The following is a 16,415-nucleotide window of genomic DNA, read 5'->3' as shown; positions in this document are numbered from 1 at the left end:
ATCGGATGTTAGGAACAATTCTTCACTTTACAAATTCACTTCACAGTTCCTCACAAAGCTATATCAGACATTGCAACAGGCTGCCCAGGGCAGTGGTCATCCCTGGTGGTATTTAATAGTCATATAGACATTGTGTTTAGGGATATGGCTAACTTAAGGTCTTGTTGGAGTCTAGAATCTTGAAGGTCTTTTCTAACCAAGGTAATTCTGTGATTAAAAGATTTAAGCTTAATTTACAAAATTAAGCTGGTGCTTTTTCCCCTTTATGTCTTATGGCATAGTGGTTAGAAAATTAAAAAAGATGTAGTAGGCCAGGATTCAACCTTCTCTCCCTTTCAGAATCAAAGCAAGCTCTGACTCATCTGCCACCTAATCACTTCCTACAGGCTAGTCTGCAATGAATCTGTCCACTTGTCCTGTGTAAGTATCTCTCATTCAGTGTAAAATAAGTAATTAGTTGCTTGAACTGAATTAGGGCATCTTACCTGCCAGGCAAATTCTTTAAATCAATGAAAGATAGACTCGGTTTTATTCCAAGAGCCCACGAAGACACAAGTGCTACATGTAAAGTACAACTTTCAACATGAGTAACAAAAGAAAGCCATAGTTCTCTATCTCAGTAACTTCCAAGAAAGTTGGTCAGACGTGTTAAAATACTTAATTAGGTAGATTGGAGCTCTGAATCTTAATCCCAAATAGGTTTTCTAGGCAACTGTCCATGCAAGGAAGAAATAAATCTTTGGAGTTTGTTTTTTTGGTTTGGGATTGTTATTTCTTTGTTTTGTTTTGCTTTGGTTTTGTGGGTTTTTTTAAACCAAAGCCTCTGCTTTTATTATTTTAATTGTTTAGGTTAGTGAACAAAATGTCTTAATCACACAGTCCTGTTCTATAAATGGCTATCTGCTACTGGGTAGAATCTGTGTTGTATACTTCTGAAATCTCTAAAAACAGATACCAGTAGCTGAGGAACTTCTCTCTCATAAGTCCCTTATCTAAAGCAAGGGGTTAAAAGATTTTTCTTTCTGTCTCGTGAATCAGAAGACCTTTCAATTGCATTCTGCATCTGAACCCAATTTTGCAATAAAATCTGGGCAGGACTGGTTCAAAGGCATATGAATTGAATCAGCCACGTTTACAGTACCAAGTGAACAAAATAGACTGGCTTTTATATACTAGAATCTCTACTAAATAGTGTGCATATACTTTCTGTGATGAACAAAGCTTCCCAGAATCAATAAATAAATAACTATGATAAGCGTTTTCAATTCACAGTGTGTGTGCATAAGTATGTATAGGCAGCACTTGATTGTCTTTTCTTTCAAAAGATTTTTATATATCTTAGTACTTGAAAGAAATCCTATTAAAATATGCTATGAACTAATAAATAATCCCTGAAAATAGATGCTATATAAAGCCTAATAATACACAAACTCTATTCCTGATATCATAATTGTAACATAGATGATAGATCTATGTAATATATCATCCAAATAATAGTTCATTCAAGTAATTCCTGAAACTGCATCAAATAAATGTGCTGGGGTTTTTTTCTGGTTTCTGATTTATCCATTTTGTAGACTTTTCTATTGAGGACTGTTGTTTCTTCTGCTGTTTCCAGAAGAGGATTTAATACATTCTGCAAAATGCATTGCACTGGAGCTCTTGAAATCCAAATCCAATTAGCCACAAAGTTCTACAGTATGGACAGGTGGATGATGTGCAAAGTCCCAGGAATAATCCTTCAACCTTGCCTGATTTGAGGTGTCACTACCATAAAGATGAATAGTTGCATTTCTTTTTTCCAAGCACGATAGCATTTCTGGAAATTTACCATGCTCCTTTATGCAAATTAACTTGATGGATTTCACTGGGATGGTTCTAGAATTACCAATCACAACAAAAACCTGGCCATTGTGATGTCTAAAGTTTGCTCTACAGCCATCCGAACATTTTAAATGTGTTTGCCAAACAGCCCTGAGATAATGGCTTCTGAACAACATAGAGCTGCTTGTTTTTTTTAAAGCCAAGATGCGAACAAGCAGACAAAAGTCAATATTGGGTCCAAACATTAATTCTTCTTCTGTTAAAACCAGTTTTCAGTCAGTTCCCTACAATGTTGATTTATCCTGTGAGATGGAAATTATATGATAAAACATAAGTTTAGCTAAATAGTTCTTTTGAATAAGAAAAAGGTAAATTAAGGGAGTGTCATTTTAGAAATACACATCTTAAAAATAAGCCCAAATTACTGGGTTGAGGATAGTCTCTCACTTGCTAATATCAGAATAAAAACTGTATACTTTAAAAAAAATTATCACAATTTTTCTATATAAGGGCTTTATCTTCTAGAAGTATATTTATGTCATAGTAAAATAAAAAGACATAGCCTGACTAAAATCATTCATATGTGCTTTTATTGCTCAGCATAGAAGGGTTTATTTCTCTAAATTGCCTTCACAGTTACTCTGTAATCAGTGAACAAAAGAAAGGGACAGGAAAACTGAAGCACAATAACCTTACAAAATGTGAATCAACCATTTCACTTAATTGGTTTGATTCCATAAAATAGAATTTATACCAACTAATTACACAGGTTTTGTCATTTAAATGTTGGAGTAAATATAACCTATTCATCCTTTCTTGAAGCTTATTTCAAGAGCTGGAAGCAATCCACAGCTGTCCTTACAGCTAACTCAGAGTGGTCTAATGCTTGATACATTAAGGGTTAGCCCAGTAGCTTCTAGGAAGGATGTACTGAGCTGTCTTTTTAATTAAGCAGTTATCATGTATATAAGTGGCTGAGAGAAAAAAGCCATCAGTTGCCTTCTGGACCAGAATGCATACCTACAGATAAACAGCTTTTATCCACTCTTCTTTGTTCAAAGCAATGTTGTAGTACACCAAATTTTCATTTAATTGCTTGAACATGGTTGCTACAATTGGAAAAATAATTTCCCTTTCTGCCTTTGCCTTATTTTTTCTGCTTGTGGCAAAAATCAAACTTTGGTATGAAGCATTTACTTAATATTTATGAAAAAGTTCTGCCTTTAACAATGACACATGCACAGTAATGCAGAAAGTATACTATGGAAGAGTCAGGAAAGAGATTTATAAACCACTTCTGGAAATTAATTTCTACTGATAAAATAATTAAGATTCATTTTTTCCTTCTAGCTATAAAGAAAATACTAGTTTTCAGAAATGTCTCAGCTTCCTGAAATGTGGGCCAATAAATACCTGCAGGTCAAAAAACTCTGACAGAAATATATAATGTTTAGAGGTTTTCCCTTTGTTGGACTCCTCATTACTGTGAGACACGCAAGGTGGGAGTTCCCCACTGAATATGTTCAAAAGCACAAGTTCTAAATAAAAAATTGCATGTTCAGCAGGACAGTCAGTGGGTTTTCATCACTGAATGCTGATATCCCATCAAAACCTGCCTGTCTCCTTAAAGGACCCTTGATGAGATGAAGGTGCTCCGTGATGCATTTTTTGGCAAGCTTGTAATGCATTATTTATCAATGTAGCTTCTTCCAAGTATTAATAATATATGTTCTCCCACTTCTGCTGTGAAATATTTTCTTTTTAGCTTAATTGAGTTGAGAAAATAAATTTAAATTTTATTCTGTGATAATTAATAGCTGCTTATTTGATAAGGTAAGCTATAGCATGACATCTTTGATACAAGCCCTTTGGGAAACTGGTCCTGAATATGCAATGCAGAAACACAGCCTGCAGGAGTTAATGTCAAAGGACTTCCAGTCCCTTTTTTTTCAGTCCGTGCCTGGACTTCTTAGCTTTATTGACCAACAATGAGTAATTCTGGTGCCTGCAACAGTAAGGACTCCTTATGTGTTGCCAGGCCTGAACTTGATATCTACTTAGACAAGATTTTCAAAGCTTATTTTACACATAAATTAAAATTCTGCACAAATATCCACTTCCTGGCAGGGATTTACTCTAAATAATTGCAACATTTTCAAATAAAAATCAGAAAAACACATTTGTTACAGTAGGGTCTTTGTGAATTTCAGGCATGCTATACATCATCTCACATACTGCTTAACCAAATTGGACTTGATAAGTGTTGGTCAGGATTTTTGCTTTTACTGTTTTGATTACGCAGAAGTCTTTAATCTATGGGACTATATACATGTTGTCTGGATCAGATATCAAAAAAAAAAAAAAAAAAAAAGAAAAAGAATATTTCAGGTAACTGAAATTTTCTATATCAGCACAAACCACCAATATTATTCTCTTTTGTTTTGTTGCAAGTCACTGCTCTAATTCAGCTTCTGTGACATTTGATATAATAGAAGGAAAAGGTTCTCAACTCTATTAGCATGCAAAGCACAGGACAAGCTTGGTCTCTTGTGATTCTTTTTTTTGCTCCTGCATAGCAACAATTGGGCAAAAACGTCATCACTATAGTGCACGCATTAAATGAGACCTCAAGGCTATCTTCTTCAAAGACAACGATACATTCCATGATTTCTCTGTGTCATGAACACTAACTGACATTATGTGAGAATCATGAATTTTTTGCAACGCCATAGCAGATGAAGGCAGGCAATAAAACAGAAAATTACTAAGGCTCCTAACACCAAAGACAGTAAAATATACAACTGAAAATAAGACACAGAAAAGAGCACTGGGCCCATCAAACTTGTCAATGCACGGCTTTTTTCAATTTCCAATCAGTTACATTATTTCCTCTTGAATCTGTGCTACTCTTCCAGCAGCAGAGCTTCCAGTGGAAAGGGACAGATTGCAGTGATGTGTGGTTTAACAAGTCCTGAGGACAAAGACAGTAGGAATGTTGTTTCAAAGAGACCTTCTGGATGATTTACTTGTTAACCAGATTTGGAACATCTCGCAAATGCTTTGATAGGTTGCAGAAAACACAAGGAGGCTCCAGTGGCTGCAGTGCATGTGAGCTCTAACAAAATAAGGTAAAGCTGGACAGAGGTCATAGAGGTGAAGTTTAAGTTGGAAAGTGAAAGCTGGAGTTAAGAACATGCATAGCAGCACAGCCTGAAAATTGTCTCACTAGTTGCAGTCAGGGAGAGAAAGATGGAAAGGTAGAAATTTAAACACCTGGCTGGGAAAAAAAAAGTGTAAGGAGAAGGGATTCACATTATTGCAAAGCAGGGGCACTTGCTAAAAAATGGGTGCCAATAGCGAAGATGCAGAATTCATTTTAGCCATATGAAAAATTGGCTTCAGAAAGGTTAAAAAATTTCCTATGACCATTGGGATTCCAGTTGAAGAATACAGGAAAACTTGCAAGTGTTAGAAAGCACAAGATTTGCAAAAATGCAAATGTACAAGTTCAGATAAAGCACGCAGTCACCAGAATTCTGCATTCTTTGATGAAGAATGCTACAAAAGATGTTGGGAGTACAGCAGGAAATGCAGAAATAGTAAATAACACAAAATTAAACTAGGGTCCAGTAAAAAGGAGAAAGAAGGGCACAATATAAAGCCAAGGGTTAAAATGGGAACTAGTACAGTTATGTTTAATGCCTAACACCAAATAAGAATCTCAGCATAATAGGCATGTTTTGAATCTGTGGGAAAGAAAAAAATCAGTCAGGCAGTGCAGTGCCAAGGAGCAAAATACACAAGAAAGGCAAAGTAGACCTCATCAGTGGAGGAACAATGATGGTTCTTAAAGGCAACTCTAAGCCAAATAAGACTTATAGAAGAGAACAGTATTAACACTATCTAGTCAGTAAAACTTCTTTAGGTCTAAATTTTACAGCAACTTCAAAGATTTCAAACACAGTATCTGTGCAGGAGCAACAAAAGCCAGAATTACATGATGGTTGTAATCAATTAAAAAAAAAAAAAAAAAAAAGAAAAAAAAGAAAAAAAAGGTGGAAATAAATAAAACTGAGGGACATTACTTTAAAAATCTGAATGGGATAGTGGTGACGGTTAAATTACTGTGGGTAGTGTGGATGTTACCTAGAGACACCATTTTTAAGACCCACAGCAAATGCACAACACCCATAAAAATCATGTCAGTAATGGTAACCAACATATATAATAACATCTTACAAAAAATGAAGTTGTGTCTCAGGGAGGCCAACAAATAAAATCTATACAACCACAATAAAGAAGACAACCCCACTCCCCCCCTCAGTTTTAATAAATCTCTGTCAAACAAGCTAATAACAGCTGTCTTTTAAAGACACCTGGAGGCAGAAGTCTGAGAGAAACTGTGTACAGCCAACCATAATAGAGGTATAGAAGAAATGCTCAGAGAAAATATGATTGCAAATGTAAATATTTTTTTTTTCTTTATGTGGGATCTTTTTCTCAAAATGATCACTCTCACATGCTTGCAAAAAAATGCAATATATTTTCATACTGAGGAAAAGAAAAGGAAAACTTTTTATATGAGAGAAAACTGTGAAGTTTCAGGTGTGGTTTGGTACCTAAGGGGCATTTATAAAATGGGATTACAATTAACGAGCAATAAAAAGATACAAAGTAAAAAGCTGCTATGATCTTACTGCAGATTCATACAAATATTGTAATATGAATTTGCCTTACTAATAACTTTTAGCAGATAACTGTGAATTTTGAAAGTATAAAATAAACAGAACTTCCGTAAATTACAAGAGAGCAGTAAGTGACAAGTTAATCATGAACAAACTATGAACCTCTTCAAATTGCTACGCTTCTAAAACGCCTCATTTAAAATAATTGATAAAAATTGTTAGGAATTGTCAATGGATGATCACTGTTTTGAAGCTGTGTTTTCAAGAGCAGATATAGTCTGGGCCAAGACATGTAAAAAGGTCTGTTCCTGATTAAAAGTGCTTCAGAGTGAGCCAGTTCTGTCCTTGGTACATGAAATACATAGATTATAGCCTTTTGCACTTTGAAGAGGATAACCCAGTTTCCCTTGAAAAAAGAGTACTTTTAAGGTGTAAAATTTTTAAAATGTAAATGAAATGACTCTCAGATTGTGGAATGATGATATATTTCCTCTTAAGCATTCAAAATTCATACTTGCAAATTGAGTTTTGTATTATTTAAAAAAACCTTTATATTCTGGATTTCCCCATGATATACTGTTCTTTCTCAATTCCTTATCTAAAGGATTTCTCCCATAAATACTTTCAGTCATGCTTAGTTGAAAATTAGTGCATTTGGAATACAACATACTCTTAGGAAATCTGGGTGGGTTGTCATTGACATCCGTGAGAGTAATGTTTACAGTAGTAGTACCAGCAAGTCCTCCCAGTTGTCCTCCCATGTCCTTGGCTTGGATTAGAACTTGATATTGTTCTTTCACTTCTCTGTCCATGTTTGGCAAAGCTGTTCTTATTACACCTACAAGGAGAAATAGGAAAGAGAAAGTAAAAAAAGGGCTGTGATTCTCTAGTATTACCTTTTAATACTGGATCTCTTGGGCAAAGAACAGAACTTCTTCTAAAGGGTTGATAAGAAGGGTGTTCACAGAGAAGCATGAAGACCCCTTGGGCTTTTCAAAAGTGTGCTCATGAGCTACTCAACTATTCAAAATTACTGTTGTGTCTTTTCAATCGGGATATGAACAGCTGAAAGAGAATGGTGGATTTTCACTAAGGATGTGAATGGTGTGAGCATAGATTTGCCACATTAGGACGGAAGAACAATAAATTGTGCAGATTAGGGCAATGTAGAAAGATGTGGAAACGTATTTCAGACCCCATATCTTCAGTTATTTCCAACCAGTCACTTGCCACTACATTTAAGCTATTGTAGGTCAAGATAACTTCCCTTTTATACAAGAAGTCTTTGTTAGAAGACTCCTCTGCCTAATAATTTTTTCTTGATATAGCACAGAGATACAGTGAAAACTTTTGGAGTTTTCTTAAAGAAATGTAATTAAAATATCATGTTAAGATATTACCAAATTTACTCTTAATCTTCAATGACTTTGTATAGATGACCTCTAAACAGATTCTATAATCTCCCTTCTGACATATCAAGAATATATATGGTAAAATGAAAAAGTGTAGAGAAAGAAAGGTACAAATGATCATAGGATTAGCTGATGAGGTAAAGAGATTTGAGTATTTGAGCACTTAAACCTTTCTCTTGAAGTCAAATGTAGAGGAGAAAATGCATTTCTTTGACAAAATTTTACAAGTCCATATTACATTGCAAAATGCTATACATTCAGCAGTAGTTTTCAGAAAATGTCCAAGTGCAGATTAGTACAGGTAACATAAACAATCAGAAAATAAACCAACTGGAAGTATGCTTTTCCTCTAAATTATTACTGGTTTAGGCAATATTATTTTCTAGTACTAAATTATTTAGGTTTACAAACAATCTTTTTCCCCTACTATTATAAATAAATAAATGGTCTACAATGATAAGAAACAAACTTTAAGGGTCATGCTTACCTTTAGAGCAACTAACCACTGCTGTGCTAACAAGTAAGAATAGGAAATGTTAGCTTAGAGTGCTTGTTCAGAGTCTAGAAATAACTTTGACCTAAATCTCTTCTTTCTGAGACCTATTAAAAATTACAGTTGAACGGAATTCTATAACAATTTCTTTTCTCTCCACTGGTAACACTGATGATAACAGTGACAACATTACTAATAGGTACTATTTTGTACCTCAGCATGACATATACTCTACTGCATAGATCTAGAATAAGACTAGCAAATGCTAAAAATATATTTAGATACTTCTGAGCTTTTGAAAACAATAAGCATTGTTCAATGTTTTGTTTGTCCAAGGCAGAAATCTCGAACTGTAAAACTAAAATCTTCTTCATATTCATGTGATATTAAACAATCAATATTTGATAAATAGGAAGAACATTACTAGGCTTCCTCTTGAGTCTCTTAATTTACATTTTTGAATAGTTGCTACATATCTTTTGCAGTTTTTTACAACATCCTTGTTATCACAGAATATTTTAGGTTGGATGAAACCTCCAAGATCATCCCATCCAACCTTTGACCAACACCATAATGTGACTACTAAACCATGTCCCTAAGGACCAAGTCCAAACGCCTTTTAAATGCCTCCAGGGATGGTGACTCCATCACTGTCCTGGGCAGGACATTCCATTGCCTGATAACCCTCTCAGTGAAAAAATGTTTCCTAACATCCAGCCTTAGCCTCCTCTGGCACAGCTTACATCCATTTCCTCTGGTCCTATCACAGCTCACCAAGGAGAAGAGGCTGTTTCTTTCCTTGCTCCAACCTCCCTTGAAGTGGTTAAAGAGAGCTGTAAGGTCTCCTCTCAGCCTCCTCTTCTCCAGACTAAACACCCCCAGCTCCCTCAGCCATTCCCACAGGACTTGTGCTCCAGGCCCTTCATGAGCTTCTCTGGACACTCTCCAGCACTTCTGTGTCCCTCCTATAGTGAGGTGCCCAGAACTGAACACAGCACTGAGGATGCAGCCTCACCAAAGCTGATTACAGAGGGATGATCACCTTCTTATTCCTGCTGGCCACAGTGTTCCTAATACAAGCCAGGATGCCATTGGCCTTCTTGGCCACCTGCACACACTGCTGACTCATATTATCTCGACTGTCAACCAACACCCACAGGTCCCTTTCCAACTTACAGCTCTCTAACCACACTTCCCCAAGTCTGTAGCTTTCCATGGGGTTGTTATGACCCAGGTGCAAGACCTGGCATTTGGCCTTGTTAAACCTCATGCAATTAACCTGGGCCCATTTGGTCTAACCTGTCCAGGTCCTGCTGTAAGGCGTCCCTACTCCCCCGCAGACTTACACACCCACCTAGTTTGGTGTCATCTGCAAATTTACTAAGTGTGCACTCAATCCCCTCATCCAAATCATTAATGAACATATTGAAGAGAAGAGGCCCCAGCACTGAACCCTGGGGTACACCACCCATGACCAGTCACCAGCCAGATTTGGTTCCATTCACAACTACTCTTTCAGCCCAGTCATCCAGCCAATTTTTTATACAATGCAGGGTATATTTATCCAAGCTAAGTGTCATAAGTTTCTTAAGAAGAATGCTGTGAGAGACGGTGTCAAAAGCTTTACTAAAGTCCAGATAGACAATGTCCACAGCTCTTCCCTCATCCACTAGGCAAGTCATCTTGTTGTAGAAAGAGATCAGGTTATTCAGGCAGAATCTACCTTTCATAAACCCGTGCTGACTGGGCCTGATCACCTGGTTGTCTTGTATGTACCCTGTGATGGTTCTCAAGATGACTGCTCCATAACCTTCCCTGGCATCAAGGTCAAACTGAGAGGTCTGTCATTCCCCGGATCTTCCTTTCAGCCCTTCTTGTAGATGGGCATCACATTTGATAGTTTCCAACCTACTGGGACCTCCCAGTTCACCAGGACTGTTGATAAATAATGGAGAGTGGCTTGGTGAGCACTTCTGCCACCTCCTTTAGTACCCTCAGGTGGATCCCATCCTGTCCCAAAGACTTGTGCACATCTATGCAGCGTAAGAGGGAACTGATCGTTTCCTCAAAGGGGGCTTCATTCTGCTCCCCATCTTGGACTTCCAATGTATGCTAATTCTAAGAAGAAAAGAGCTATGGGAATTACAAGCTCCCCTAGATATACTAGCTAAACAAAATAGCATTAAGTATAAAAAACTGAAAACGTATAGATAGTACATTGTGAATAGGAGATGCAGTTCATCTGACCACTATATTTGTACAATTGAGTGGCTTTCTCAGTTAGAAATACTCCAGAAAATCTTTGGAAAATGAAAAATTTTCTATCATAAATTCATTAGTAGATTTCCCAAACATTTGTTTATTCCTGTCTGAAACTATAAAATCATTCTATATATTTTTTGGTAAATAATCTTTGTCTTCTGGGGGAAAAAAAAAATCAATGAGAGTAATTTTCATGTCTAACAGTTAATTTTTCCTCTTCTACCTACACTACATCAAAAGCGTAGGGGAAAAACAACAACAACAACAACAAAAACCTGACAAAAAAGTGCTATATCTACCAATAAATACCTGTTCAGATGGACAAAAGTGATTTAAAGTTGCTTAATCAGAAACATAAAAAATGGAGTTTAAAAAATTCACAGGAAAGAAAGGACTACAGATTTTGCTATTACAGATTCAGCTTCTTAAAGAATATCCAAACTATAAATCAAAGGCTCATTATAATGTAGAGACCTTACATGCACAAAATGGTGTTCTGAATGTTTTTAAGTTTTAATCCACCTTAAGATTTTACAATAAAGATCATTCAGTTCCAGAACTGAGTAACTTCAAATTTCTTTTTTTTTTTTTTCTTTGCAAATGTCATCAATTTCAAATGTGCAGAAAAGTAGTCTCAGTAAGGCTGCTGAAAATGAAAATAGTATATATGAGACCTGCACCAGAAGATAGACTCTGCAAAGTTATTGAGCCATAATTCAACAGGAGATGATCCACTTATGTGGAAGAGAAAATCCAGGTTCTGCAAAAAATCTCCTGGATAAACATCGATGTCAACACTCCTGCTGACACCAATTTGGATGTCAAGAATATAACTGAGGTTGGAATACCAACTACAATACTTAGTTTAAGAAAAAAAACTAGAGATATCTCACCAGAAATAGGAAAACTGACCTCATAAACACATCAGAAAATTGCGTGGAAATATGTTTATCAAAAGGACATTTTAGTAACAGAACAGAACATGAAGAGAAAAGATAAGGGAGGCTATCTGTCTTAAGGGAAGTCCTCTGTGTTAAAGAAAACTCGCATTAAAATCAGAAGAGCAATTTCATAGCATCAAAAAGCAAACCCCACATATAAGATTTGAGGCCTTAAAATATGCCAGTCCAACAGCTTCTCTCTGGCAGGTACTGTAATGCATTTTACCTTCTTGCAAAAGCAGGAATATTTTACTTAATTCAAGGAAAGCACTGCAAAAACTTCAGTAAGTAAAGAAGAGGAGTGAAGGGGCAGTTGTGACCTTCAGACCCATAAAGGTTAAAAAATATTAAACTGTGCTAAGTTTATGTCAGAATAAAAATTTATCTCCTATCAGAAATGGTTTGAGAAAGAATTATGTGCAAAGTCATGTTCTTGATACACACAATCCTTATTTCATATATAAGGTTATGGTCAGCAGTTTCACTGTTACCGCTTAACAATGAGATCTGGGGGTAGTAATAGAAATTTCCACAAGTATATCACCTTTTGTGTGGTAAAAGCAAAAAAGTAAACAGAATGCTTAGAATTGTGAAAAAAAGTATTAGAATTAAGCCAATCTATACATCTGCATATGTACAGCTTCTTGAATATTACGTGCACTTTCTTGTCTCAAGAAGGAAGAGAAGGATGATCACTGTTACGGAATGACATTTGTTTAAAGACTTCAATCTAGAAAAGAGACAACTGTGTGACTATATGGGGAATATATAAATCCATGGAGAACTAATAAATAGGAAATAACTGCTTGCTGTGGAATTTCTAGTCACTGGATGTGCAGATACTGTGCTCCTCCTGGACAAACCAACTCTTTTGGGAAGTGAACAAGCTATGGAGAAGAAATTCTTTCAGAGTTTTAATTACATGGACGCTAATTATTACCCGGAAACTTCATAAGAACAAGCTGTTGAAGACTGGAAAAAGCATTCAGGGGTTCATCATTAAACACTTTTTCTGTCCTTCACCAGAGCTGAGTAGGTCACTGCTTCTGGAAATATGACAAAGGGCAGCATGGACCTTTGCCATGGATGTTCTTAAGTTCTTTGAATAACTACAAAGGAATGTCTCAAAATTGTCACTAGAATGTAAGAAATGGCAAAAAAAGCCAACATCAACCCAGAAAATGCTTCTCCATCTGACAGCAATTCTGAGTTTGTCTTTTTGTACTGAAATGGATTTCTTGCCCTTTTTCCTGACAAAACCACTATGAAAGGAGTCTCCAGGTAAAACTACGCAGTGAAAAGCTACTGTATCACCTCCTCAGTTGCAGAACTCTGCTACTACTCTGCCCTGGTGAGGCCACATGTAGAATATTGTGTCTAGTTCTGGGACCCTCAGTTCAGGAAGGACAGGGAACTTCTTGAAAGAGTCCAGTACAGAGCCAAAAAGAAGATTAAAGGAGCTGAATATGTCTCTTATGAAGAAAGGCTGAAGGAGCTGGGTCCCTTTAGCTTGGAGAAGACTGAGGGGCAACCCCATTAATATTTATAAATATGTAAAGGGTGAGTGTCAGGAGGATGGAGCCAGGTTCTTCTCAGTGATGTCAAGTGATAGGACAAGGGGCAACAGGTACAAGCTAGAACACAGTAAGTTCCTTGTAAATGTAAAGAAAAGATTTTCACTGTGAGGGTGACAAAACACTGGAACAGGCTGTACAGTGAGGCTTTGGAGTCTCCTACTCAGGAGAAAAAACCTGCCAGGACGCATTCCTGTGTGACCTGCACTGAGAGATTCTGCTCTGACAGGGGGGTTTGACTTGATGATCTTGACTTGATCTTTCAAGGTCCCTTCCAACCCCTACCATTCTGTGATTCTGTGAAATACTAGTAACTTAATTTTTTTCCTTGGGAAACATGTACTGGAGCTATAACTCCAGCTTCAGTAAAGGTTGCGATTGAATTATTCCTCATTTTTTCCAGGATTGAAATAATAATAATAATAAAAAAACAAACCGCAAACCCAAAAAAACAAGTATAAAGGTAAATGCTTTTTTTCCCCCCAGACATTAGAAGTCCCACTTCTATTTAAAGTTGCTAACTGCAATATGATCTCCTGATAAATGGAGGATGTGACAAAGCATTGTGCCCATTGGAGATAGTGCACTAACAACCATTTGAGGCTCTCACCCGAAGACTATTGACTGATCATAGATAAATGGCCTTTAATATGCAATCTGACATTCAAGTACAGCTTCACTGGAGGGAGAAATTATTTGCTGAAAGAGGCATATGGACAACTATCCCTCTAACACATTCAGGATGACACAATGCATCGCATCATCCATGTACGTTATTGGCTCTTTAACTGAATTACTAAATATGGAAATGACATGTAGAAATATAGGATAAGATATTTAATTAACATGTCTACCAACATCCCAAATATTTTAGTGATTTTAAGACTATCATCCTTTTCTACTCACACGTCCAGTAGCCCCAGACAAATGTACTATGGCCCAGGAAAAGAGGAGAGAAGGAAATTATTATCTGTTTCATAGTCTCAAATTAACTCTATGTAGCAAAAGAATCACTGCTAGAAAAATTTTGATTTTAAGTTTAGCAAGTAAAAATGTTGAGAAAAAAGAATGGAGACCTAAGATAAAAACTGAATCAGGAAAAAAAATTAGAATGCATGTATTACATAAAACTTTCATTATAGAGAAATGGTGTAAAGCATTAAACCTTTTTTTTTTTCAATGTATACATATTTTAGATATTCCAGGGCTGACTGGAGGGCCATGTTACTTTTGTTTCTATATCAAACTTTAATTGATTCAAAAGCTACTCAACAGTGAATAAGGCTCATAGCTACTCTTCTGGCTTTTGGCCATATCAGCCTAGTCCATATTTATTGATAGATACTCTCTGTATGAGCCAAAATCCATAGTTAAATCTTCTACTGATGATAAATTATTTACCTGTCTTTGGATCAATGGAGAAATACGGTTGGCCCTGAAGAATGCTGTAAACCACTCTAGCACTGTTTCCATAAGTGGGATCATCAGCATCTGTTGCCTTTACTTGAAGCACATATGCACCTGCAAAGAAACACAGGTCATCACATCTTCAGTATAGAACAGTGATCAGGAATATTCCACACATATTTGTCCTGTTGCTAGTAGATGCTGCTGGAATTCTTGTTCCACTGGAAAGAAGGTGAGAGTAAAGTAGCCAACTCTTCAGATCCATGGTAGTAACCATCTAGGTAACAGCTGAAGCATAACGAGAAGGAAAGGAAAAGCAGCTGACCACCAGAAGATACTTATAAAAAAAATCTATGATGCACACATTAATTACAAAAATACATTACACAATATATATAGGATGGAGGCCTGGGGAGGGAATTTGTAAAAGGAGTATGTCCAACAGTTTTGTGAAAAGCTTGGGAACTGTGGAAGTAAAATATGTGAGCTGCCTTTAAAACAAGTATTTGATCAAGCAGCTCCTTAACCTGCAGGTACACCAATCTCTAAGTTCCTTAGAAGACTATACTGCAGTCTTCTAAATATGAAATCACATTCCCACAGTAAAATGAATTTAGGTGTTTTGTTCAGCCTGTTGAGACATGAGTCTTTTTCCCTTTCAGTACAGCTCACTAGAAAATAAAATTATTGTGGAGGAAGAGCCTGCCCTTGATACTCTGCTTTCAGTCATGGTTATAAACCAGACCTCGTGCAATTTGCTTTATATTCCAACTTAGAGGGGACTCATACTATGGAGTGAAAGAAATGCACATGAAGACAGAAAACTCTCTGTAAATGGCAATAGTCTTGCAAAAATATTTTGCCCCTCATGCAGGTCACTAAGCAATTTACAAAGTATTTCTCTACTCTCCCATAAAGATAGTAGTGTTCAAACTATAGCCTTCAGCAAAATAAATGACCATATATTTAGCCTTTCTCATCTGTTTTGAGGCTTAATGGTTTGCTATGATCTTCTGTGCAAATGAATGCAGGATTTTGCAATGCTGATTTGGAGTGAGTAAGGGTTAAGACAACCCATGTGAAAAACAGCACAGGGAGGAGGATTATCTGAGCCATTTTTAAGAAATGTTCTGCATTTGGAGGTCATTTGACATTCTTTCAATAATATCTGTGAAATACTGCAAGTGCTTCAAGACTGCTACTTTTCTGTAATGAAAACTGGCAAGTTTCAAAGGATGTTCACAATCTAAAATTAACCTTAATGGACTTGTCAAAGTTCATTTCTGAAAGTGTCTTCCTGAGAGATGCTGCGTGTGAAAGATCCTACCACTTAGACAGGAAAGTAATTTATAGCAAATGTAGCTGTTTGTAGTACTTTCAAGTCCCATCCACACAACCCCCCTCTCACTTTTTACCTTGAAATGAACAGTGTGATTATTTATTTGTAGAATTATAGATAGAACAGCAGTTTATTTATTTATCATTTTACCCTAATAAATAAATACCTAGTAGAAATCTGAAAATCTGATTTTTACTCATTATGGTTAAAAGACATCCTGCTATTGTTGTTTATAAAAGATACTAAGAAGGAAAGATGATCTGTATTTATTAGATTCAGATAATTTCTGTGGTCATCAACATAAGAAAGACATGAACCTGCTCAAGTAGGTCCAGAGAAGGGCCACAGAGATGATCAGGCCACTCAAGCACCCCTCGTATGAAGACAGCCTGAGAGAGTGGGAATAGTTTATTCTAGAGAAGAGAAGGCACCAGAAGTCCTTGCAGCAGTCTTCCAGCACTTAAAAGGGGCCTACAGG

The 16,415-nt window shown here is 36.5% G+C and overlaps 1 protein-coding gene across 1 annotated transcript in view; it reads right to left on the bottom strand.

Annotated features, from left to right (window-relative positions):
- CDH12 (cadherin 12) overlaps window positions 1–16,415 on the bottom strand; it is a 203,462-nt gene that overhangs the window by 59,443 nt on the left and 127,604 nt on the right. Inside the window, exons 4-5 of the mRNA XM_071736637.1 lie at window positions 14,593–14,712; window positions 7,180–7,347 (exon numbers count right to left, since the gene is read on the bottom strand). Coding sequence (XP_071592738.1) covers window positions 7,180–7,347; window positions 14,593–14,712 — 288 coding nt within the window. The remainder of the gene's footprint in view (window positions 1–7,179; window positions 7,348–14,592; window positions 14,713–16,415) is intronic.

The sequence above is a fragment of the Heliangelus exortis genome, chromosome 2, assembly GCF_036169615.1.
Source record: "Heliangelus exortis chromosome 2, bHelExo1.hap1, whole genome shotgun sequence".
In the NCBI taxonomy this organism is placed as follows: domain Eukaryota; kingdom Metazoa; phylum Chordata; class Aves; order Apodiformes; family Trochilidae; genus Heliangelus; species Heliangelus exortis.
The sequence above is the reverse complement of the archived record's forward strand: the minus strand, read 5'-3'. Positions and strand labels throughout refer to the sequence as shown.